The sequence below is a fragment of the Chrysochloris asiatica genome, unplaced genomic scaffold, assembly GCF_000296735.1.
Source record: "Chrysochloris asiatica unplaced genomic scaffold, ChrAsi1.0 scaffold00047, whole genome shotgun sequence".
NCBI classification, from domain to species: domain Eukaryota; kingdom Metazoa; phylum Chordata; class Mammalia; order Afrosoricida; family Chrysochloridae; genus Chrysochloris; species Chrysochloris asiatica.
Genome location: NW_006408565.1, coordinates 7370594 through 7397364, shown reverse-complemented (window position 1 = coordinate 7397364; position 26771 = coordinate 7370594). Strand labels below are relative to the sequence as shown.

At 36.9% G+C, this 26771-nt stretch overlaps 1 protein-coding gene across 6 annotated transcripts in view; it reads left to right on the top strand.

Annotated features, from left to right (window-relative positions):
- Window positions 1-26771, top strand: part of EPB41 (erythrocyte membrane protein band 4.1 (elliptocytosis 1, RH-linked)) — a 256505-nt gene that overhangs the window by 204716 nt on the left and 25018 nt on the right. For 5 of the 6 annotated variants that reach the window (XM_006862207.1, XM_006862203.1, XM_006862206.1 and 2 more), the window contains one exon: window positions 5935-6111. In XM_006862207.1, the coding sequence (XP_006862269.1) occupies window positions 5935-6111 (177 nt within the window). Of the gene's footprint in view, window positions 1-5934; window positions 6141-26771 lie in introns of those variants that run through there. The other variant, XM_006862205.1, reaches the window with a different exon arrangement.

The window sequence follows — 26771 nt, the reverse complement described above, 5'->3', positions numbered from 1 at the left end:
ACCTGAATTTAAAGATCATCTGAAGAACAGATTTGATACATTAAACACTAAAAGACCGAAGACCAGAAGAGTTGTGGGATGACATCAAGAACATCATACATGAAGAAAGTAAAAAGTCATTGAGAAGACAAGAAAGAAAGAAAAGGTCAAAATGGATGTCAGAAGAGACACTGAAACTTGCTCTCCAGTGTAGAGATGCTAAAGCAAATGGAAGAAATGAGGTCCAAGGGCTGTACAGAAAATTTCAAAGATCAGCTCAAGAAGATAAAGCCCATTATTACAACAAAATGTGCAAAGATCTAGAATCAGAAAACCAAAAAGGAAGAACATACTCAGCATTTCTCGAGCTGGGGGAACTGAAGAAAAACTTCAAGCCTTGACTTTCGTTATTGAAAGATTCTCTGGGGATATTTTTGAGTGATGCAAGAAGCATCAAGAGAAGATGGAAGGAATACACAAAGCCACTGTACCAAAAGGAAATGGTTAATGTTCAGCCGTTTAAAGAGGTAGCGTATGATCAAGAGCCAATGCTACAGAAGGAGGAAGTCCAAGGTGCATTGAAGGAATTGGCAAAGAACAAGGCACTAGGAATTGATTGAATAAAAATTGGAATCTTTCAAGAAAGTGAGACAGCACAGGAGGCACTCACTCATCTCTGCCAAGAAATTTGGAAGACAACTATCTGGCCGACTGATTGGAAGAGATCCGTATTTGTGCCCATTCTAAAGAGAGGTGTGCGCAAATCATTGGACATTCTCTTTGATATCCCATGCGAGTAAAGTTTTACTAAAGGTAATACAGAAATGGCTGCAAGCATACATTGACAGAGAACTTCCAGAGGTTCAAGCTGGATTCAGAAGAGGACGTGGAACAAGGGATATCTTTGCTGATGTCCGATGGATCTTGGCTGAAAGCAGAGAATATCAGAAAGATGTTTACCTGTGCTTTATTGACTACAAAAGCAAAGGCTTTTGATTGTGTGGATTATGACAAGCTACGGACAACATTGTGACATATGAGTATTCCAGAACACTTAATTGTACTCATGAGGAATCTGTACTTGGACCAAGAGGCAGTTCTAACAGCATGGAAACACTGAATGTTTTAAAATTAAGAAAGGTGTGCGACAGGTTGTATTCTTTCACCATACTTATTCAACCTGTATGCTGAGCAAATCATTCGAGAAGCTGGGTTATATGAAGAAAAACATGGCATTAGGATTGGAGGAAGACTCATTAACAACCTGCAATATGCAGATGATACAACCTTGCTAGCTGAAAGTGAAGAGGACTTAAAACATTTATTGATGAAGATCAAAGAGCACAGCCTTCGGTATGGATTACATCTCAATACAAAAATCCTCACCATTGGATCAATAAACAACATTCTTTGCATTGGAGAGAAGATTGGAGTTGTAAAGAACTTCATTCTTCTTGGATCAATGATCAACACTTACAGAAGCAGCAGTCAAGAAATCAGATGACATATTGCATTAGGCTAATCTGCTGCACAAGACCTTTTTAAAGTGTTGAAGAGCAAAGATGTCAATTTGAGGACTAAGGTGAGCCTGACCTAACCCATGGTATTTTCAGTAACCTCATATGCATGCTAAAGCTATACTGTGAATAAGGAAGACCGTAGAAGAATTGATGCTTTTGAGTTATGGTGTTTGAGAAGACTATTAAATGTGCCATGGTCTGCCAAAAGAAACAATAGATCCGTTTTGCAAGAAGTGCAGTCAGAGTGCTTCTTGGAGACCATGATGGCCAAACTTCGTCTCTCATACTTTGGACATACTGTCAGGAGGGACCAGTCATTGGAGAAGGATATCATGTTTGGTAAGATGAAGCGTCAGAGAAAAAGAGGAAGACCCCAGAGACATGGATTGGCCAAGTGGCAACACTGATGGACTCAAGCATGGCAACAGTAGTGAGGTTGTCCCAGCATTGGGCACTGTTTTGTTCTGCTGTGCATAAGGTCGCTATGAGTTGGTACCGACTGGATGGCACCTAACAACAACAATTCTAATAACCTAATAACCGGAGTCCTGGTGTGGAACTTTGGGTTAATGCACCAGACTGCAAAGTCAGTTTGAACTGCAAGGTTGGTGGCTCAAGCTCTACAGGATTGAAACCCTTAGAAACCCTCTACAGGATTGCTTATGGATAGAAACTGACTCAACAGCACTTAACAACAACAACAACTCTAAGAACCACAGGCGAAAGATGTGGCATTCTGTTTCAATAAAGACATACAGCCTTGGAAATCCTGTGGGGTAGTTATACTCTGTCCTAGGGCTGCTATGTGTTGACATTGACTTTAAGGCAAGGGGTGCATTCTAAATTAATTGGTTAGGGAAGATGTCTCTGAGGAGATAGCATTTTAGATGAGTCCTGAAAGATGAACATAGATTACATGCAATAATTATTATTAAATTGCAAAGTTGAAAAAACATTGTAGATGAATTTCTTATTTAATATATGGCTCTACTAATGACTAAGGAACCCTCCTGGCATTGTGGGTTCGGCTTTGGGCTGCTAACTTCAAGGTTGGCAGTTGAAAGCCTCCAGCAGCTCTTCAAGAGAAAGATGAGGCTGTCTGCTTCTTTAAAGATTTATAGTCTCAGAAACCCTATACAGGATTACTATGAGTTGGAATCAATTGGATGGAAAAGGGTTTAGTACATATATTTTGAGTGCCTTATACGTATTAGATACTTTGGTAAAATTAATAAAAATTATACTAAAGCCCATCCTTAATAATGGGTGCTGGATGCAATACCAAGTGCTTTACATAATTTTTTTCTTGTAAAATGAGGTTTTCCAAGGCTGAAACCTAAGATATTTCAAACTTGACAACTTAGACCTGAAATGATTCTATCTTCAGAGATTTAGGAAGAGGTAGTAAATGTCCATTTATTGCCTTGTACTCCGCAATGTAACATATCCAGTTCCAAACATATGCATGTTTCTTGACTAGTCATTTTCAATGTTTTCTCCCAACTGGAACCTACAGTACCAATCATATATTTGCCTATTGTTCCATGAGGTGTGTTTTGGCTTCTGAGACTCACAATACCCATGTATGATGTGTTCCCCCCTACCCCCACCCCCTAGCATTACATTGACAGCCATGAGAGGGGGTTCCTAAATAAGTGTGTGTTTGGAAATTAAAACAACTAACTGCCTTTGAAAACAGCATATTTAACAAAATGTTTGGTTTAATTAAAAGGAGCCCTGGTGGCAGAGTGGTTAAACACTTGACTGTTAACCAGAAGGTTGGTGGTTCAAACCCTTCAGCCACTCTGTGGAAGAAAGATGTGGCAGTCTGCTTCCGTAAAGATTTACAGCCTTGGAAACCCTATGAGGCAGTTCTAACTCTGTCCTGTAGGGTGGTTATCAGTTGGAATTGACTCAAAGCAATGGATTTGTTTTTGGTTTTTGGCTTGATCGCTACTAAAATTATAAGATGATAGGCATAAAAAGTGTCTATCTTAAAAACAGCCAAGGTAATTTGGCTGGCCATTATTCTTTAGAGATTAGAAAAATGGTTTGTTTGTTTTTTTCCTAAGGAAGTTCTCTCAAGTTATTTGTCATTTTAGGGTTTTTTGTGTGTTTTTTAAAGCATTCCTTCTCCCCCTGTTTCTACCCCATCTCCACTAATGCTTTATTCTGGCACAAATAAGGTCGAGTTCATTTTTAGATCTACCTCCTCCTCCTCCATCTCCCAGAGAGAACCTGTAGCAAGTGTATGACAAATTCTATTTGGAACAGGTCCCTTTGAGATCTTAATTTTACTCTGTGCCCCCACAGGTTTCCAACAGAGCCAGCTAAGAAGGATGGAGAAAGCTTCCTAAGAAGCTACTGATTTTATTGAAACATTTATTTTTCTCAGGTTCCAAGCTAATCAAAAGCTAGGTGAGAAGAGTAACAAATCGTCAGTATTAACCCTTTCAAGAGAGAATTTAAAATTTTTTTTGTTTTTGTTTTGTTTAAACCATGTGCTCTCAGTAATGGAAGACATTCTTAATGAAATTTAAGACTTTTTTAAGGTAACATGGATTTTTATACGATTAGTGGGACACATATGTCCCTACCAGATCACCAAACTTTTACCCTTCCCATGTATGAGTCAGAATTGACTTGACAAAAACAGGTATATATACATACATACATATATGTATATATATGTTAAGTGCAAGATTATATGCTTGGCCCAAGCAGATGTAATTTCTAATCCAAAGGTGGGTCATAAGGTTTTATATGCCTCTTGGGTCTCAGTCAGTCAACCCACAACTGAGTCTTTGACTGAGTTTATTCATGCTCTCCTTAGCTAGTAAACATGCTTTCCTTGCTTTCAGCTAAAACAAAAGTGCAAACTGTCGTTTCCCCATAACGAAGCCCATATTCATGAGATGTACTCATATTTCCTCCTAGCTGGCAAAAGGCAATCTTATGGGGGAGCTACAGGATTGCCCTTTTTGTTTGTTTCTCTTTGATCTCAGAGCAAATGTATATGGTTCTGTCTTGCATAAGTAAAAAGAATATAGACTAGTAACTGAATTTTTAGCTCTGGTAGCATAGTGGTTACAAATTGGGCTGTTAACCTCAAGGTTGGCAGTTCGAAACTACCAGCAGTTTCGCGGGAGAAAGAAGAGGCTTTCTGCTCCCGTAAAGATTTACAGCCTCGGAAACCCTGTGCAGGGTCACTATGAGTCGGAACCAACTCCACGGTACTTAACAACAACAACAACTGAATTTTTTGATGAATCCCTCCAGAATAAAAATTGCTGTTATGTTTCTCACTGATTCTTCCATTTGGCGTTGCTTTTAAAATAGTTTTACTAGTTGAAGCCTGTAATGCCTCAGAAAAGAAAATTTCAAATAAATTTTTATTTAAATGAATTCCAGTTACATTTATGTATTTATTTATTTCAAAACATGGCTGTTTCCCACAGAGCAAAAAAAGAAACACTAATTTCAAAATACACACAGCGCATCAAGAGATGCACTTAACATTATGCTTTTCTTGGATACAGAGCTATCTTGATAAAGCACAATCAGAGAATGTTTAGCAGTCATTAAGTTATGTGCTCCCACATATTTTGAACTCAAGCATAGATCTTGTGAGTTTATTATAGAGAAGTATGACCTTCTTTGACATCTTTAGTCTAGTGGCCCTGTATTTAAATTTGCTGGAACAGTTGAGTTATTTTAAATTAATAAGGACATGTATAAGGTATTTGACAAACTCTTGTTAACTCATTCCCAATCCATTGAAAGTTACTATAAGAACATTCTTATTTTGAATTGCACTAAGGGTTGAAGTGAAGTTGTTAGAAGCTGAAAAGTGTAAGACTTTTAGCCCATGTGAATAGTATTGACAAAGAAAAAGCCTTTATATTCCATACCCTTGAGCGATTTTATTAAGAAGGTTACTATACAGTTATGCCTCACCTATGTAAGACAGCCAGTGGTGGGAGTTGAATCTTTCACTATGATCTTCATTTCATGTTTTCTCCCTATCCATTGCTACCTCCATTCTGCCTAAGCTGAGCCAAAATCAGTTCATATCCAGCTGAGGCTAACTGAATGGTGGGATTACCTCCTTAGGATGAGGAGTTGGAGATCTGGCACAGCATCATAATGTTAAGAAGAGTCACAAAATTAAGGAGTAAACACTGTGTGTTTTACAATTGCTAAGATCTATAGGGTTATGATGCTTCACTGCTTCCAAGAAAGGACCTTGTTAAAAAACAAACAAGCAAATATACTATGCTGTATATTTATAGTTTGACTGCTATTTGTGGATAAGTAACCTCTATCCTGGATGTGGTGTGTTTTCTACCAGTGCCCATAGTCTCTGATGGGCTGCCCTTGGTGGGTGTTTTTCCTGAGTATTTATTATTTTGCATCTTTGTCCTTTCAACTATAGGATTTAGACAAGAGTCAAGAAGAGATCAAAAAACACCATGCCAGCATCAGTGAACTGAAAAAGAACTTCATGGAATCGGTACCAGAACCACGGCCTAGTGAGTGGGATAAACGCTTGTCCACTCACTCCCCCTTCCGAACGCTTAACATCAATGGGCAAGTCCCCACAGGAGAAGGAGTGAGTACTTTGTCCGTGTGACCAAGTGTTAGAATAAATTTAAATGTTAACATTCTGTATCTGAGAGAAAGTTTAAAGTTGAAATTTAGCTTTGATGCTTCACCAATTTATTGCAGCTTTAAAGCATTCATAATCAGACATTTGTGTTTTAAGTCCTGTAGCACACCCAGTTTAGTAGATGATGAGCAGAGGGGCTCTGAGAACTGGCTCTGCAGCTGCATGCTTCTGTCTAGTGTGTGTTTACAAATGAACCATAGGCCAGTGGAACTTTGTTTATGTTCAGACTGTGCCTTCAGGGACCAGAGGGTTTACTAAATTTAGTAAGGTCAAAATTGGATAGGGATTAACATTTTTTTTAAACTTTATTTGAGCATTTGTACAACTTAGAAATGTCTGGAATCCTTGGTCACATTATGTAATGAGTCAAGGAGGCCCCTAAACCAGAAAATGTAGAACACTGAAGTATCTATAATAATACTTTGATTTTATGAAAATTACTGATTATTGATTTTATCTTTATTAAAAGAAATATTCAATTTTTAATATGATGGTTTACAAGATAGTCACAATTAGAGGAGGTCAGAAATCACTTTCAGGGACTCTTCTTTTTCTGTTGCTATTAATTTCTACTTTGGAAATCCTACACCTGACTAAATGAATCTGTGTAATGAACTATATATCCAGAGATTCTTTCCTTAATCTTTCGCCTGTACAAGTTAAATATTTATATAAATAATCACACTGATCTAATGAGTGATTGTGATGATTTTTCAATTTTATGCTTGTTTTCCTCCCTAAAATAATAGTAATTCTAGTTGAGAGAAGTAAAGTGATAATAATCTTTAAAACTAGTTTTTATCTGCAGAATTCATAGGAAACTATCAAAGTTACTGCTTAGTTTCTGGAACTGGAGAAGATGGTAAAAGTCAATACACAAAGGGTACTTCTTGTGTTTTTCAAAAGTATAATTAAAATTGGCTAACAAGTCTCCGGCATTTAACAACAATAACAACAAGTCTCCAAATGAGTTAGGACGAGTTTCATTCACAAAGACTAGAGAGCACTCGAATGAAATAGTTATCAGGAATGATAGGGTACTATTGTTACTATTCGCTGTCCTCTCCACCTCCATTCCCTGATATAAATGACATTCATTTTATGCTCTTAATCTAGAGAATGTACTGGACTGAGATAGTGACCCTGCTTTCTGAGTGAGCCTACCACTTTCAGTGTCAGATATTTCGTTTTGTTATATCCCTAGCATTAAGAAGGAGTCCTGGTGGCATAGTGGTTTATTCATTGAGCTACTAACCACAAGGTCAGCAGTTCAAGTCCCCCAGCGACTCTGTGGGAGAAAGATGAGGCTTTCTGCTTCCCTAAAGATTTATAGCCTCTGAAACCCTAGGAAGAGTTCTACTCTGTCCTGTAGAATTGCTATGGGTCTGAACCAACTCAGTGGAAGTGAGTCTAGCAATAGTCATAAATAGTCTAGAAGTAGTGGTGGCTTGATCTCACTGAGGAAGTCTGGCTAATTAAAGCCTATGTGAATGATTCTGAACAAGTAATTTATCATGTCAGGACCCTCCATTTATTGAGTAGGTGATCTTTAAGGTCTTCCCTATAAAATTCTTTAAGTCCGTGACTACATGGAAATAAACCTCATTGCTGTGTGGCTTAGCTAACCATACTTGCAAACCAGAGCTGCATATTTTAGAAGTTTTCTTTTTGACTCTGTACAAGTGATAAAAGATTCTCAACTACTTTTTAAAAAATAACTTAATAACTCTCTTGGGTGACATTGGATAAATTTGAATTGATCTCCATTTCCAGAAATTATGTGTTTTAGAAATCATCTCAGGGCTAGTATTGGGGATGGAGATGTCATTCTATGAACTTTAAAGAAATGACTTTTGTAAACACAGTTAGATTTATGGGGAGTACTTGAGCAATTTTAACTCTGTGCTTATGTACATTGCCCCACCAAATGAATAATGAAATAAATAACTTCTGTGGTAACCTTTTATAGAGGGAAAAGTTCACTTTCTGCATTTCTTCCTTCTTCTTTAATAATTAGGACAATACTTCTGTTCTCTGGGAATATCTCTTCCACCTTTTATAATGTTATAGTTGCATTGCAAGGAAATTGAATTTTATATAATTTGTGTATAACCAGGTGAAGAAAACCTCTATCCTTCCCTCGGAAAGAAAGGTTGGTGGGCCAGAGGTAAAGCTGCTGTTATGACTTGTGCTTCTCAATCCGAATTTGCTCTTGTCATGGCACTAAGCAGATAATTCCCCTAGAACTGAACAGCAGCTGCTGAGTTTTTTTTTTTTTCTTTCTTTCTTTTGGCTATAGTAGTAAATTCACATTCACAGCCTTTTGGCCTAACACATTAGCACTCCCACTGCTGCAGCTTTTGCAGCCTTCAATTTGCTTATTTCGGCGCATGGCTGATTGAAAAGCTGCATGAAGATGTAAATATGTATTCAGAGAGAAAATGAATTTAATTGTACCCTATTCTTTTTATGTTGTCTTTCTTCTCCCTCTTTTTTTTTCTTTTAAAATCACTATAATTTTGCATCCTTTCACTTTCTAGTTTCTTTTTGCTGACCAGTCCCCCAGCTACTTTCTCCCTGATACATATCACTTAGGGGTGTGCAAAGAACCAGTTTCAAGCTTCCAAACTGATCAGAGAAGGCTGGCTCAATTGAGAGAACTTAGAGCCAAGTTTTTCCTTTCATAGATAACATCTGCTAACTATGGAAGACAGAGTACAAACATTGGGGAGGAGGAGAGAAAGCTTCTCAATTGGACAAGTGGAGATGGGGAGAACTTTCCTTAAAAAGTATCAAAAGTATTTGCTTAATGTACTACATAAACCATGATTATCATTATTATTATTAATCATGCTCTGAGAAGGATGGGGAAGGAGTTAGCAATTAAAATCTTGTAGGATTTATTTTGTGTGTATGTGTGTGTGTGTTTGTATGTTTGTGGTTTCCAAGGATTAAATCATTGTGTTCTACTTAAGTAGACCTTGGAAGCACATTATAAACTTTTATACTTTTTATTTCTCTTTTGCAATCTTTAAAATGTATAGGATTATGATTTTTACTCCCTTGAACAAAAGCTAATTACATACCGTACTGAATTAACTGTTGCATTTTTTTTAAGTCAATATGAAGATAACTTTATATTTTGCCATTCTATTTGCAATAAAAGTAACTTTTCTGATGGCAAAATGAATGCTTCATTACTGGCTTTGCCCCATTCATCTAAGAAAAATTGGCAGCACTAAAGGAATGAAAAATTGCCCAGGATTAGTATGTGAATAACCTCTGAAAGAGGAATAAATACTGTAAGAAGGTCCAGTGAGTCCTTGAATTTTAAGAAGTTCTAAGGCTCATATTCATTCACAAAATTTTCTATTGACCACCCTTATTTTGCCAGGATAAATTGGCACGCTAAATTAAAGAGCATCATAAAGATCTCCCCTAATCCTTTGCACATCCCCAAGTATCGTTTTTGAGCACTTTCCATCTGTCATTTTGTTCATCTTTCTCTGTCTTTCTTGATCTTCTACCGTGAAAGCAGACACAGGAACGTGCTCTGTTAGTACAGGATGAAGAGAAAATTAAAAGGCAAGAAAGATCTACTGAAAGAGCCTTGTCCCAGCAAGAAAATGAAGAAATTCTTCCCAAGGTTTCTATTCCTATCCCTGAGGATCACAAGTCTCTCAAAAAGTGCCACCTCTACGCTAGTACTTTTCCATCTCCTCGTATTCCTTTCATGATGTCTTTTCTCGTGGTTCTTGCATTGGCTGTTTGGTGGTTGGTCTTTCTGTGATCAGAAAGCAGGGTGCGGATCTGAAATGTCAAGATTAAACCATTGAACTTCTGTCCTTGACTTCTACTGTATTATCTTCTGTATGATGCCGTCTCATCTTGATAGTTCACTGTCCTAGGAGAGATCTTGTGATCACTTTTCTGTCAATAAAATGTTACTCTTTGTAGAGTATATTACTTGGGGTACAAAGGAGTGTAGCAATGGATTGCCTAAGCCAATTTTTCTGCACTGAGCTTTAACAAGCCTTTATACTGCATAGATAAATCAGATCTCAGCATATAGCCATATGGTATTTTTCCCAAAGGCTTTAACTCTTTTCCTGCATGTCCTTACTGTTTACTGTTGCTATATCCTCCTCCCCAATGTTTCACACAAAGCAGGATACCATTGAAACATTTGATGGAATATTTTCCTAATTCTCTATAGTCATTTGTGTGGCATGGGCTCCATTGTTCAATAAGACAAATTGACTTGCTAACCTTTCAGAAGCCTTAAAATTATACATTTTAATCTACAAATCCAAAACCACTCCTCTTTTTTGGGATATCAAACCAGTATATACAAAGGCCTTTTCTGGAAAAGGGCTTTTGTCTTCTGTGGCCTTCATATGAGTATTTCTGAGATGTATAGGGGCAGATGACTTTTTCCTGCCTAGTGTTCAGAGATCTACAAAGATTAAATACCATCTTTTCACAACTGGGGTATTGATGGTGTAAGGAAAATGGTGCTGGTACCCCTTATCCTCTATCCAGGGCTGAATTTCACAGACTACTTTTCCTCCTGCCCATCTTTAAAAGTCCTGGAATACAGATTTATTCAAGATCTATACATAAATATATCCTTCTCAGAATTAAAATACTGTATAAATTCTTTATGACAAGTAATTATGCTTATTACTAGAAACAATATTTAGCAAATATGACAAGCCTAAAAATATATATTTATATGCTTTGTTTCCCTGAAGCACTTCAGACCTGTTTGTTCTTGCACTTTGTGTTGAAATCAATTGTTTTAAATCAATGGCCCTGTGAGCTAAAGTTCTATTATGACAAGTATGTGTCATCTGTTTGCATGTTGGTTTACAAGGCTTCCCTGAATGTAAGTATGAGCGCACACTGTCTTCAGAACAACTCTGATTCCTAACCAGTTTTTTTTTTACTTTTTTTTTTAACCTCAGTGTTAATGAAACCTTGCATGTAGCTTGCTTTTTATGGCACTTGAGTGTACCAGTATGGATGATTTTGTTAATGTTGTCTCAAATATTTGTTTTGAAATCTGAGTTTATAGGGTTATCAAATTGAGATTTTTGTACTGTGTTTTACTTCTCAACAATTTTTAGTCAATGACACTTCTAAACAAGATTTGCTTTTGAGACAATGATGTCTTAGGGGGAAAAAGAGAGAGAACAGTAAAGCCAAGAATCTTTTGTCCTTCAGCATCCATCATATTATTCTATTGTCTCTTAAGACATGTAGAAATAATTCTTCAGCATTTCCTGAAAATTGCTAATCTGCTATTACAGGCTTTCTCAAAAACTGGGAAAAGAAGCAAGGCCTGGTTCAATTTTCAAATCTGGTATGATTGTTTATCTTTCATGCCTCAGACTATGTGTGTTTTCACAAACATTTTGTAAATAAACATATATAATGACTCATTCATAATAATAGAAAACTCATATCAACATGAAATATTGCAAAACTATAACACAGAAAGTGATCATCATAAACATCCCCTTTTTCTGTAAAATACTGATACACAAGAGTTTTTCTTAATGAAATAGCAAATCAAATTATAGCATTAATTAGATTATTTTGGATTTTTTTTTAAGGAACTAAAAAGGAAACTATCTTAGAATTATACTGATGCTTTTCTAACTATTTCACAGTATTTTTCCAGTTTTCATCCTGATACACAGCTTTTTATTAACTATTATTATAAACTTCACCCAGAATCATGCCTCCCTTTATATAGAGTGACTACTTCATTAGTCCATTAAAAGTCTAATTCAAGCCACTGATAATTTCACTTTTCTGTCATTTATTAGAAGTCCTCAGAGATACTTACTGATAGTCAAAAGAGAGACCCCTTATTCTATTAATAAAGAGGAGAATAGCCAAGCCTTTGTATTGGACTTAGCTGGCCAGTGCAAGCTCAAACATCACAATTATCAGAAGAAAAATATGGGACATTCCAATTTTGTATTATCTAATATTAATGCTGCCAATATCTGTAACATAAAATTGTAGATAATCTTGGTTTCTTTCTCCCACCTCATTCCATTATCAATACTAAAGAGAGATCCAAGTAACTGTTTATTGGTTTTATCTTGATTCAAATTCTTAACAGCAGATTGATAAGTAAAAATAATTTGGACTCAAGATATCAATACTGACCATTAAAAAGTTAAGGATATTTTACTTGGTTTTGCCGTTCATTTCTAGAGTGACTCTGTAAAGTTCACTTAAGTACTTAGTGCCCAGATTTCCACCTAGTAACATAGAGACAAACCTACCTCATAAGCATGAATCTGTAATATGTTCCGGGAACCAGAGGCTGTAGGTGACGGTTGAATACCAGACCAGTTTTGGTTTTGTCGGGGCAGGGAAGATGAAACTTTAAAAACAAACATTAGCTTCTTGGAAATTTTTTTTGGAAAGTAAGTTGTGTTTATTTCTATCTGCTCCTTACCAGTATTTAATACTTAAATTTACTTAAAATAATTAAAACTACTGAAGTTTAAAAATGTCTTTCCCAATTCACCCTACAAATTCATCCTTTCCAAATTCGTAAGTAAGCAGTTCAACTTATCCAAATAGAATATATAGAATGGACAGTGCTTCAAAGTAAACCCAACATCTATATTTGTGCCTATCATTTGCCATTTTTTCATAATGCTTATAGTATGATGGAGATCTAATTTACAAGGGTCAGTTTTACTACTTATTTACATCTTCAGTAAAAGTTTTGAGAGGAGAAGAGATTGACTCTGTTGACTAGGATCAGATTGGGGAGTATCTGGATTTCAGTTATCTGAACAGAAATAACTAGTTTCGATTGGATTTCCAATTGTCATCCTGTTGTTGTTGTAGTTCGGTGCCATTGAGTCGGTACCGACCCATAGTGACCTTATGCACAGCAGAACGAAACACTGCCCGATCCTTGGTCAACCTCACTACTGTTGCCACGCTTGAGTCTATCGATGCTACCACTTGACCAATCCATCTCACTGGGGGTCTTCCTCTTTTTCTCTGACCCTCCACCTTACCAAACACTTGGCATCCTAGAGCCTAGTATATTTCTTTTTACAAATTATTATTATAAATTTTATCCTGAAATTCTGTAGGTAAAATGAATCAACTTTCTCAAAACATTTTTTAAAACTTCTTGTAGAAAAGTATATGGGACACTAGCCTTTAGAGGTTTAATTACTATTTGAAAGACCTTGTCAATCAGAATTTATATTTGAGTTTTACCTAGTGACCACATATTTACAAAAAGGATGACAGAAAAGGCAAAAATAATATGAGACACTTTTTCATTTTGTTACCTTTTTTTTTTTTTTTTTTTTTCTTGATTGAAGGCATATATATAAGGAGCTCTGGTGGCATAGTGGCATAGTGGGTTATGTGTTGGGCTGCTAAATGCAAGGTCAGCAGTTTGAATCTACCAGCCACTTCAAGGGTTGCAAGATGAGGCTTTCTTCTCTTTTTAAAATGTATAGCCTTGGAAACCTTATACAGAGTCTTACGAGTTGGAACCAACTCAACGGTACTCAACCACTATCACCACCAACTCATTAAGTATAGTAAAAACATACAGAATTTCTCAACAGAATTTGGAGTCCTAGTGTGGGCACTGTATGATAGACTGCTAACTGCAAGGTCGGTGGTTCAAATCACTAGCCACTCCTCGGAAACCCTGTAGAGGGTAAATATGAATTGGAACCAACTCGACAGCATGATTCTTCTTCATATAAAGTTATAAAATCCCAAACTTCTGTACAATGTTGTAGATTTCTATATGACATAAAAATAACTCTTTTTTTCATTGCATTTGAACTAACTTTATTGTTTATAGTTTTGGTACTAGGACCTGGGACACCTCCTCATTCTCTATTTTGGGTGGCTTATGGCTTAACTATATCTGTCTTCTCTACACTCTTGTGTGATTTTAATAAGGCCACTCTCATGTTTGCTATTGTTACCTCCTCATACTTTAGGGTCTCCTTTTCACTGCAGCAGAATGATACAAAAATGCATTTGCGTAGGACTAGGAACAGACACATAAAATATTGGAGTCCTGGTGTGGTGCTATAGAGTAAGCACTGGACTGTTAACAATAAGGTTGCTACTCAGAAACAGGGTTGCTATGAGTTGGAACCAACTTCACAGCACTTAAAAACAACAGGGAGGGGCACATGAAATAGTTAAGAAGATATGATGATGAAATAAGGAGAAAAGGGAAAGATAAGAGAGGTAGCCATATAAAGTCAGGCTAGAAAAGGGAGAGGGGTGACTATGATCAACATTTACAAATTCATGGAGAATTTCATTTGGTAAACTAAATTCCTGTCACATTAGAACTTGAAAGACAAAAAAGAAGAGTGGTTCTTGATAGTAAGTTAGTTCATTATTACTGCACATTGGAAATACAGGGTAAAATCTATGTAGATAAACTTAGTATTAACCTAACTAAATGTATATATGACAGTTTGTTGAGGAGATGATTACCTTGGGAATGCTTTTCTAATAGTAGCATAGCGGTTACGAATCAGGCTGCAAACCTCAGTGTCAGCAGGTCAAAACTACCAGCTGTTCCATGGGACAATGATGAGGCTTTCTGCTCCCGTAACGATTTACAGCCTCGGAAACCCTGTACAGGGTCGCTATGAGTCGGAACCAACTCCACGGCACATAACCAACCAACCAACCAATCCTAGAGGTCAGCAGTGCCCTCTTTATCATAGTCAGAATCCTGATTTGTAGAATAACAGACAAAATCTGGAATTTCAAAGATTAAAGGAGGGGGAAGGTGGAGAATCCCAGTTATCTCTTCTGTTCCCACAAATGAATAAAGGATGCAGTTTATCCTCTCAGTGTCTGTGCTACAGGTCTTTAAAGAAGACTCTCTCTCTCTCTCTCTCTCTCTTTCTCTCTCTCTCTCTGTACATACATAAATATGTAGAGAGAGAGAGACTACCACTCATCTGTCAGTTTGCCATACTGTGGTAACTTGCATGTTACTGTGATTCTGGAAACTATGCCACCAGTATTTTAAATACCAGCAGGGTCACCCATGATGGACAGGTTTCAGATGAGTTTCCAGACCAAGACAGACCAGAAAAAAGGAGAGCTGAACTACTTCTGAATATTTAGTCAGTGAAAACCTTATGAATAGCAGTGGAGCATTGTCAGACAACACTAGAATATTGATTGAGACATGATGAAGAACACCAGAATATTGTCAGATATAGTGCTGGAAAATGAGCTCCTCAGGCTGGAAGGCACTCAAAATATGACTGGGGAAGAGCTGCTTCTCAAAGTAGAGTTGACCATGATGATGTGAATGGAGTTAAGTTTTTGGGACCTTCATTTACTGATGAGGTACAACTCAAAATGAGGAGAAACATCCATTAATAATCAGAACATGAAATGTATAAAATATGAATCTAGGAAAATTGGAAGTTATAAAAAAATGAAATGAGACACATAAACATTGATAATCTTAGGCATTGGGGAGCTGAAATGGACTGGTTTTGGTCATTTTGAATCTGACAACTGCAAAGTTTGCTATGCTGGGAATGACAAATTGAAGAGGAGTGACATAACATTCATCATCAAAAAGAACATTTCAAGATCTATCTTGAAGTACAACACTATCTGTGATAGGTTAATATCTATACATCTACAAGGAAGACCAGTTAATACAACTATTATTCAAACTTACGCAGCAACACCACGAAAGCCAGTGATGATAAAATTGAAGCATGGTGTGGCACTGTGGGTTAATGAGCTGGACTGCAAAATCAGTTTAAACTGCAAGGTTGGCCATTCAAGCTCATCAGCTGCTCCATGGAAACCCTATACAAGGTTGCTATGGGTCAGAACTGACTTGAAAGCACTTAACAACCGCAGCAACACTAACTTCTTTAGTCTGAAAATGATCAAACTTGCAATCAAGGTATATTGATAATTACTGGCAATTGGATGTAAAGGTTGAAAACAAAGAGGAAGTATCAGTAGTTGAAAAATGTGGCCTTGGTGATAGAAATGATGCTGGAGATCACCTGATTGAATTTTGCAAGACCAATGCCTTCTTCATTGCAAATAACTTTTTAAAACAACATTAAGAGATGACTATACACATGGACTTCACTTGATATAATATACAGAAATTAAATTGACTACATCTGTGGAAAGAGATGGTGGAAGAGCTCCATATTTAGCCAAAACAAGGCCAGAGCCAGACTGTGGAACAGGCCATCAATTGCTCATATGCAAATTCAGACTGAAGCTGAAGAAATTAAGAGACATCCACAAGAACAAAAATATGACCTTGAATATATCCCACCCGAATTTAGAGCTCTCAAGAACAGATTTGATGCAGAAGAATTGTGGGATGACATCAAGAACATCATACAGGACAAAAGCAAAAATTCATTAAGAAGACAAGAAGGGAGAAGAAGACCAAAGTGGATGTCAGACGAGACTCTGCAACTTGCTCTCCAGCATGGAGATGCTAAAGCAAATGGAAGAAATGAGAGTAAAAGGGAAATAGATTTCAAAGGTCAGCTTGAGAAGACAAAGTCAAATATTATAATGAAATGTTCAAAGAATTGGAGTTTAAAAACCAAAAGGGAAGAATGTGCTCAGCATTTCTCAAGCTGAAGAAACTAAAGAAAAAATTCAAGCCTCGGCAATATTGAAGGATTCTTTGGGCAAAATATTGAATGATGCAGAAAGTATCAAAAAAAGATGGAATTAACAGTCATGATACCAAAAAAAAAAAAAAAGGTCAATGTTCAACCATTTCAAGAAGCAGCATATGATGAACAGCCGATGATACTGAAGGAAGAAGTTCAAAGTGCACTGAAGTCATTGGCAAAGAACAAGGCACCGGGAATTGATGGAATACAAGTTGAAAACATTCAACAAACTAATGCAGCACTGAAGGCACGCACTCATCTATGCCAGGAAATTTGGAAGACAGCTATCTGGTTAACTGACTGGAAGAGATCCATATTTGTGCCCACTGCAAAGAGAGGTGACCCAACAGAATGTGGAAATCATCCAACAATATCATCACTATCACTTGCAAGTAAAATTTTATAAAGATAATTCAAAAAGAGCTGCAAAAGTATACTGACAGGGGTTCAAGCCAGAGGCTCAAGCCAGATTTAGAAGAGGATGTGGAATGAGGGATTTCATTGCTGATGTCCGATGGATCTTGGCTGAAAGCAGATAATACCAGAAAGATGTTGACCTGTGCTTTACTGACTATGCAAAGGCTTTCGATTGTGTGTATCATGACAAGCTATAGGCAGCATTGCAGAGAATGAGTATTCTGGAACACTTAATTGTGCTCATGAGGAACCTGTACATAGACCAAGAGGCAACTAGTTGTTCGAACAGAAAAAGGGAACACTGAATTGTTTTAAATTAGGAATGGAGTGCGCCAGGGTTGTATTTTTTAATCATATGTTTTCCATCTGTATGCTGAGAAAATAATCTGAGAAGTTGGATTATATGAAGAAAAACGTGGCTTGAGGATTAGAGGAAAACTCATTAGCAACCTGTGATATGCAGATGATACAACTTTACTTGCTGAAAGCTAAGAGGACTTAAAATACTTACTGATGAAGATCAAAGACCACAGCTTTTGGTATGTGTTGAACCTTAATGTAAATAAAACAAACAATCCTCACATCTGGACAATAACATCCATATAAATGCAGAAAAGATTGAAGTTGTCAAAGACTCCATTTTGCTCTGATCCGCCATCAACACCCATGGAAGCAGCAGTCAAATCAAATGACACACTGGACTAAGCAAATCTGCTGCATAAACCCTCTTTCAAGTGTTCAAGAACAAAGCTGTCAGTTTGAGGACTAAGGTGTGCCTGACCCAAACCATGGTATTTTCAGCAGCTTCATATGCGTGTGAAAGTTGTACAATGATTAAATAAGACCGTAGAAGAATTGATGCATTTGAGTTATAATGATGAAGAATATGAAAAGTCCCATGGACTGCCAAAGAACAAACAAATTTATGTTGGAAGAAGTATAGCCAGAATGCTTCTTAGAAACCAGGATGGCCAGAGTTTGTCTCTCACACTTAGGAATATTATCAGGAGGGCCAAGTTCCTGGAGAAAGATGTCATGCTTGGTAAAGTGGAGGGTCAGTAAAAAGAGAAAGGTTCCCAACAAGATGTATTGACACAGTGGCAGCAGCAATGGGCTCAAGTATAGCAATAATTATGAGGTTGGCACAAGACCAAGCAGTGTTTTGTTCTGTTGTGCATAAGGTTGCTATATTGTGTATAAGGTCTGTAGTTCTAGCCTGCCAACCACTCTGCAGGAGAAAACCGAGGCTTTTTGTTCCCACAAAGCATTAAAAAGTCTTGGAAACTGTACACAGGGTCCCTATGAGTCAGAACGAACTCAAAGGCACTTAATAACAACTATCTATCTGTCTATATATAAAACACAGAGAATAAGAATTAAGTGGAAAACATGGTCATTGCTACTCATTCCTTCAGTGCCCACTAACAAGGCATTGTAGGGATGCAAAAAGGCAGTATTATCAAAATTTTAGGATTGGCTAGACCCCTAATCCAAATCTACCCTCCCAAATGCTTGATTATTTTCTACAATATTCCTACCAAGCAGTTTCCCAGCCTGTGAGTGAATGTCCTTCCAAGGTAGCACATTATATCTTTAGACAACTCTATATGTAAGTGTCTCTTATAATAAGTAGAAATGTAGAAATGTTTTCCTATAGTTTTCATTTATTGGTCCAGAATAGAAACATTCTGAAAAAATGACCTATCTTCTTCACATTATTGCTTATAACATAGTTGAAGGTAGCTCTTGTGTTAGAAAGGAACCTGGTTTTACTGTAGGTTAGACATTGGGCTGCTAACCACCAGGTTGGCAGTTCAAACCCACCATCCACTCTTGAGGAAAACGATGAGGCTGTCCGCTGCTGTAAAGATTCACAACCTCAGAAACCCTACATAGGGTTGTTATGAGTCTAAATTATAGCCGTAGATTTGGTTTGGTTTGCTCATGTTGGAAGTTGTCATAGTTCTTACCCTCAGATAACTTACCATCTGATCTCCAAATCTGTCCCAGTTTTACTCCTAGCATGGTATCCTTATACTTCCTTCCTTTTCTTTTCCTAGTGTTTTCCTTGTTTTATTTATTACTTTTTTTTCTGCCCTTGTTGCCCATAGGTTGCTTCCTTAAGGTTCATCTTTTTTTATGTCCCTTCCCATCAAGTGGTGTTCTCCAAAAGAACATTTTGAAATACATGGTGATCCCAGCTTTCCTCATAGAGGAGCCTGCCCTTGTAGTTTGTTTACCTTCTCTGACAGTCTAACTGGCACATACTTTAGAATCTCTAAGTGTTATAGCCTATCTCCAGTGTGACATGATGAAGTTTAGACATCTACTTTCTGTTTAATGTTCTGATTATTATTAGATCCTCACCAGAAAAAGTGATATTAAATATTTAAAATGTTAATTCATCTCTTTTAGTTGTGCCTGTCTCCTCAAAACTGAGATTCTCAATGGTGAGATGCCTTGTTCTGTTCATCATTTGCCTTTCTATCACCTTTGTATCCCAAATACCATATTGCCTTGTGTATAACAAATATTTAATATGTATTTTTTAAAGGAAACCTGATGGTACAATGGTTAAATACTTGACTGCTAACTAAAAGGTTTGTAGTTTGAACCCACTCAACATGGGAAAAAGACCTGGTGATCTAATCCCATAAAGATTATAGCCTAGAAAACCCTATGAGGCAGTTTTACTCTGTCACACAGGGTCTATATGAGTGTCGTTTCTTTAACTAGTAACTGAATCACTTTGACAGCAAATGTTCTCATTTAGAAAATTCTCCAGATTCATCCATTCAAAGAATCACCATATGCCTGATCAGTATATGCAGGTAGCTCCGAAGTCACCCCGATATCTTTGCTCATATTGTAGTATGGTCCCTGGTTGATTCCAGTAATATTTGTGTACTAGTGGCTCCATAGGGTCCATGGATTGAGCCCACCAGCCACTTCACGGGAGAAAGATGAGGTTTCTGCTTTTGCAAAGATTTAAAGCCTTGGAAACCCTAAACAGGGTCACTATGAGTCAGAACTGATTCTGTGACACTTAACGACAACATGGTAGAGATCAGTTTCTCTTGTTAATGTCTTGTAATTTGGTTCTCAGTTGAGAACTCATCCATTTACCACCAATAACTATTTTCAATCTAGAACATATTAGACAGTTCATGTCTGTAAGTATTAGTAATCTGGGGATAGTATCATAAAAGGAAAGGAACCAGTTCTCTGACAATTTGTGTTTATTTAAGATGTGTTTTAATTTTGTGCCTATCTCCTATATTTTATGTGATATAAAAAACACCAGCTAAATCAAGCTCTTAAGTGTTCAAGGGTCTGCAAACTTTTTCTTTAAAAGGCTAGGCCATGACTGTGTTCCAATCAAACATTACTTAATAACACAGATTTAAATTCCACATCATTTTTATGTGTCACTAAACGTCATTCTGTTTCCTCCTCACCCCAACCATTTAAAAATCTAAAAGCCATTATTAGTTCATATCTATACCAAAAAAGGGAGAGGCTTGGATTTGTCATGCTGGTCATAGTTTGCTAACCCTTGATATAGACCAGAGAACTGATCTCATTATATTTTCTGCCTTTGCACTGAATGTTTTTAGAAGCTATCATTGCGATTTTAGCATCTTATTCATTTCTTGTTTATAAATAGAAATGGAAAACAAAGTCAAGGATTGGCTTCTATTGATCAGGCAATCACTGTATACCTGAACTGTAATCTAAACTGTCTGTAACCCCCATGGTTCCCTTACCTATGTCACTTTTCCAACTACGTGCTCTATATGAACTATGTTCTTAGCAGATTCAGTGATGACTCCAGCTGCCCCCTTTGTTTTGTTTAGTTTTGTTTCAAACAAAAGATTCTGCCTCCATTTTCCCCTAAAAAGTAAAGAAGCAATCTCTGAACTTCGTTTTCTTTCCCCAGGTTTTAGAGACTTTAGTTTTTGGAACCTCAAAAGCTTTATTTCAAACACTTGTATGAATCCAAGGCTGAGTATCTAAGGAAAACATTTCAGAAGGTTCCCTCTGCCTAATCATTACTTTCAAAATAAAAAATTTCTCTTGAGGGAAATTCCTTATTCAGGGCCTACCTGAGCATCAATTACCAATAAAATCGGAATAATGTTACTTTGTTTGGAAGTATCTTTGCTCCCTATTTGACGTGGTTGTACTCTGAAAGATTTCCTTGATTAATAATTAGCTTTGGGAGGTGCTTTCTAATAAACCCCTAAATCTGTATTCTTTTAGTTTACTTGTCCAAGATCCTTTAGCTCTGATTTCTGTTAAATAAATTGTTTATCTTTTAAAAATTCAGCAAGATATTTGAATGTGAAGAAATCTGCTGAAGAACTCTTTTAGAACATTTTCTTTAAATTTTTTCACAAATTATTTGCTCTGTTAATATGTAAATTTACCATGAATAAATCTTATTGAAAATCTGATTCTGGGTGCTACTAGTCATTAAGGAAATAGAAGCCAGTAATGCTGTATAGGAAGGTGCTCTGGTAGCGTAGTGGTTACGAATCAGGCTGTGAACCACAAGGTCAGCAGTTCGAAACTACCAGCTGTTCCCCAGGAGAAAGATAAGGCGTTCCGCTCCCGTAAAGATTTACAACCTCGGAAACCCTGTGCAGGGTCGCTATGAGTCGGAACCAACTCCACGGCACTTAACAACAACAACAACAATGCTGTATAGGAGCACTGGTAGAGCAGTGGTTAAAATGCTAGTTTGCCACTGAAACATCAACAATTCTAACCCACCAGCAGCTACTCTGGAGAAAAATTGGTAATCCTGTTCCTGTAAAGATTACAGTTTTGGAAACACTAGGGGGCAGTTCTACTCTGTCTTAAAGGGCTGCTGTGAGTCACATCAACTTGGGGGCAATGGGTTCAATGGCTGTACAGGAGGCGCCCAGGTGACTCAGTGCTGTTTGACTGCTAGCCCAAAGGTCAGTGATTTGAACCCACCAGCCACTTCACAGGAGGAAGATGTGGTACTCTGCTTCCATAAAGATTACAACCTTTGAAGCCCCAGGGGCAATTGTAATCAATACTATAGCATCAATCACCATGAATTGGAATTGACTCAATGGCATTGGAGAATGCTGTACAAAGACAGACCCCAATCCAAAGGAAAGTGAGGGAGGGGAAGGGAACCTCTGCTTCAGCTGATCAGCAAGAGATAGCTGTCAGCCAGTCTTACTAGAAAAGTTCTCTTGTTTTTCCGTATTTTCACTGCCTTCTCTGTAATTGTCTTTTGCTCAGGCCTAAGACAGATAACCTATCAATGTGTGTTCAACTGTCAGAATACTAATGTTTAAATCAGCTTTGAATTAATTCATTTGATTTATTTGTACCAAGTTTTAAAAATAACTTTTTCTCACCAACACTTAGGCACTATAATACATGCAATTGTCGCATCTCTTAGAAGCATTTTTAATATGCTGAATTTTTCTTTTGTGTTTTTAAGAAAGCACTCTACAGATTAGTAGTTATTAACCATCCAGTGTTGCCACTCTGATCATATTGAAGAGTGAAGCGCAGAGTGGGTGTGGATGTGTAGGTGTGATGAGAGCTTGCTCCTACAGTGTGGAATTAACTGAAGGTAGATCACTTTATCTCTAACTTCACCTTGGGTAAACCTGATTGACTTTCACAGCTGTAGATTTTGTTATATTGGATTATTCAGGTGATTACTTGAAAAAACACTCCAAATTTTTAGATGTACCTAAGTATATACCTGTGGCCATGTCTGAGTAATATAAAGTTTTTGTAGTATTGCTCCTTTTAGGAGATTCTTCAAAATATTAACATGGAAAGTCATTCTCATTATTACAGAATTTTTCAGGAAGAGAAGGCACAACTAGTTAGTATCTAATAATAGTTTTCTCTTGTTTAGTTTCGTGGAATGAGGACCTTGTTTTCTAGAAAAATATCAAACAAACTGGGCTATAATACTTGTCTGAAGTACTTATTATGGCTCTAATAATTTTTAAATGTGAACTTTTGAGAAATCCTGTCAAATGAATTTAATTATGTTCTATACCAAATCTGATCATACTCAATGGTCAACTTTTTTTACTGTTTACAGCCCCTTTTTCTCCACTGCCATCCTCCCTAAACAAGATCCTTCATATGCAATGAAACTGGCTGCTAAGGGTTTCTTAAGATGTTGAGTGTAACTTTACTATTTGCTCAGACACTTTGACTTCATAGCTATTCAGGTTTTCGAATACTCATTTGATCTGTGGAGTTCTTGCTGGTGAGTGCAATGTAAAGGCAAAATTTTCTATTATTAAATAGTCAAAATTTTGTTTCAAACACAGATTTTGAAGCTATTTTTCTTTTATATTCACTGTTCTGGGGATAATCTAATAACAGCCCTATTTGGAAAAAATTTTAAAACAATGTTTGAAGAATAGTTGGCATTGGTAAATTTAATTTGCTGGCATTTATAAATGCCACAGAAAGGCTGTCTTGTGGAGTGGTTTTCTTATAACAAACAATTTTATCAACTCTAATAAAAGTCTAATAAAAACTTCCTAAACAAGCTCCTCTTTCCAACTATTCAATTATAATCTTTATATCCCAAAGAGTACCAGTGGACCATGAAAACAACTCTGACTTTTGTGGAGACGCTTCTGAAAACTACAAAGATATTTTTCTAGCTTAGGACCAATAGCATACCAAACTCGGGGGGTGGGGGGTGAATGGGGAAAGAGGAGTGTGGGGCTGTTTGTAGCCCAGAGAAAAAAAATGGGATGAAGAGAAATGAATCGCATGATCAAAAATTTCACACTAGAGAGGAAAGATTGAAATCTTAAATATTTTGCTAGCAACATGGTTACTCTGTTGTTAGTTTATCCCCATCTTGAATGTTTATTATAATGTTCCTTTTTAAACTGTCAGTTGGCCTGAGTTTTCCACCAAAAATATACCAAAACTATTATTTATGAGGCTTTTGGGGTGGGGTGGGGCTAAGGGAATGTTTCACTTTTGGGTAACTTTTGTCCTTCTTTTGTTCCCTTTTTTGGCTGAAGAATGGGCTACTACTGCTTGACTTGTCATCTTCATGTGCTGTTTACATTTGGCTTTTGTGAAAGAAGCCATTACCACATCTGATTTCTCTTTTATTGCAAGTGCCTATTTAAGTTTTGACTTAAAAAATTCTGAAAGTCATAAGGTTTATTGTTCTTTATGATTATTATACAACCAAGGGCAATAATTAATTTCAATGATTTTTCCAAAAGAGGAGACATATTAATGTATAAAGACATATGTTTCCCTTTTTTTATATACAGTTTCCCTAGGTATTTACAGCCATTCTTTGCAGAAACATAGACTTGTCATGTTTTATTGAAGAGAATATAGAAACAAAGCACTCGCAATTAACCGATCTTATCAGGACTGGAATCTATCTTTTTCGTTTGCATGTTGTGCACCACTTGGGGGTATTATTTAAATACATAGTTGATAATATTATTGTTTATTATCTGTAATATTTATCATTTACTTTAGTCAAGAATCAGGAGCTGGACTCTTCTGCTGGGTATCTTCCTTCTGTGTTTAGCAAGATAACCTCGATTCCTGTTGGTTCTGTGGGCAATTGCAGAGCAAAGCATTTCTTACTGGGTTTGCAAAGCAAGGGTAATATGCTATGTGGGTGTTTGTGTGTCTGTGCAACCCCTTTCCCCCTACCTTCTCCTGGTGTCTCCCTTTTCTTACCAGAATTTATTTTTTTAATCTAATATGCCTATCTTATTTTTAAATCTAATGAATGCTTGTTTATCTGAGGTATGGAAACACTGGTCAAGTTTAATGTAGTAACTTGCCCTAAGTATCTGCATTTCACCAGGCCAGAGTCATTGCAATGTTGATGGTAACATTTTAGAGTTGGTCATACCATTAAGCAGAACTTTAGGCCCAGCCTTGAGAGAGTCTCACTTTACGTGACAGAATGGAAAAATAGAATGAAGGGAATGGGAAAACCAGTAGTAGTTTAAAAAGTATGTTGGACTTCAGGGCTCCAATGTGTAAAATGACTAGAGAGATAGTATGCTGAATCTTACAATTTCCTTTGGAAGAAAATGTAGTACCTTCAGGAAGCAAAATATATGGTTAATAGCAATATAGAAAGATAGACTTTGGGCCCTAGAAACAGCAATACATCAATCAAGCTTTAAAAATTTTGTAACCAGAAATATCCCCCTGTTTTTTAATAGACAATGTATCTTAATTGTCCTGATGGCATAGTGGGATATGCCTTGGGGTCCTAACCACTAAGTCAGTAATTCAAACTCCATAGAAAAAGAGGAGGCTTTGTGCTCAAGTAAATATTGATAACCTTAGATCTATATAGAGCCATTTTGAGTTGAAATTGATTTCATGGCAGTGGGTTTTGGGTATATCTTACAACTAGCCATTAAAAATGGCATATCCAATGTTCTTCCAGAGCATCTTGGCTCAGAAATAGTTGTTTAATAATCTTATAGTATGCATATTTTAATTTGTATCTTCTATCATAATTTCTTCCCTCAAAGCTCTGGGTAGTTTATTAAAATATAATGGGGACCTGGTTGAGAACTTGCTAACAATAGGTGAAAGACCAGCAAAGGTTAGAGCTCCATGTATAGGCCACTGCAGCTGCTCAAAAAACACTTCTGTGTAGACTAGATGTCTGTATTGCTCTGATTCATGTTTCTTTGCAAAATTTTAAGAAATATAAAATCATTCTGGATGTAAGGTATAATGGTGCTCATCTATATAGTTTATGTCTCAGATCTAGAAATATTGTTTAGATCTAAATATTATTTAGAAAATTTGTTTAGATCAAGTTTTGGGTTACTACGATCTTTAATATTTATGTGCTCAATTACGATCATGACTTAGGCAAGAGAGTGATAATTTCCTTTGGGTGTCTTGACCGTTGCTGAGGCAGATCTCTAATAAGAACATTTACTGAGGAATTGAATCATAGATACATCCAGATCTTTATTTGTATTCCTGAGAATATCCATGGCACCTCTAAATCAGAAAACATCAAACAAAATATAGTTACAGCTTAAGTTTGAGTTGTTTCTTTTCTTTCCAGGTGCATTAAGTTCAGAGTCCTGGTGTGACACTGTGGGTTAATCCGCTAGACTGCAAAGTTGGTTTGATACGCAAAGCCGGCGCTTCAAACTCACCAGCCACTCCTCGGAAACCCTATATAGGGTTGTTATGGGTCGGAACTGACTCGACGGCACTTAACAACAACAACAAACATTAAGTTCATCCTCAATGATTTTGACTTTCAAAACCAACTCACTAAATAGAAAAGTTTTATATTATATTCTCCTCATAAAGGATTTTTTTTCCTTCTATTTACCAGCTGCTCCGCGGGAGAAAGATGAGGCTTTCTACTCCCGTAAAGATTTACACCCTCGGAAACCCTGTACAGGGTCGCTATGGGTCGGA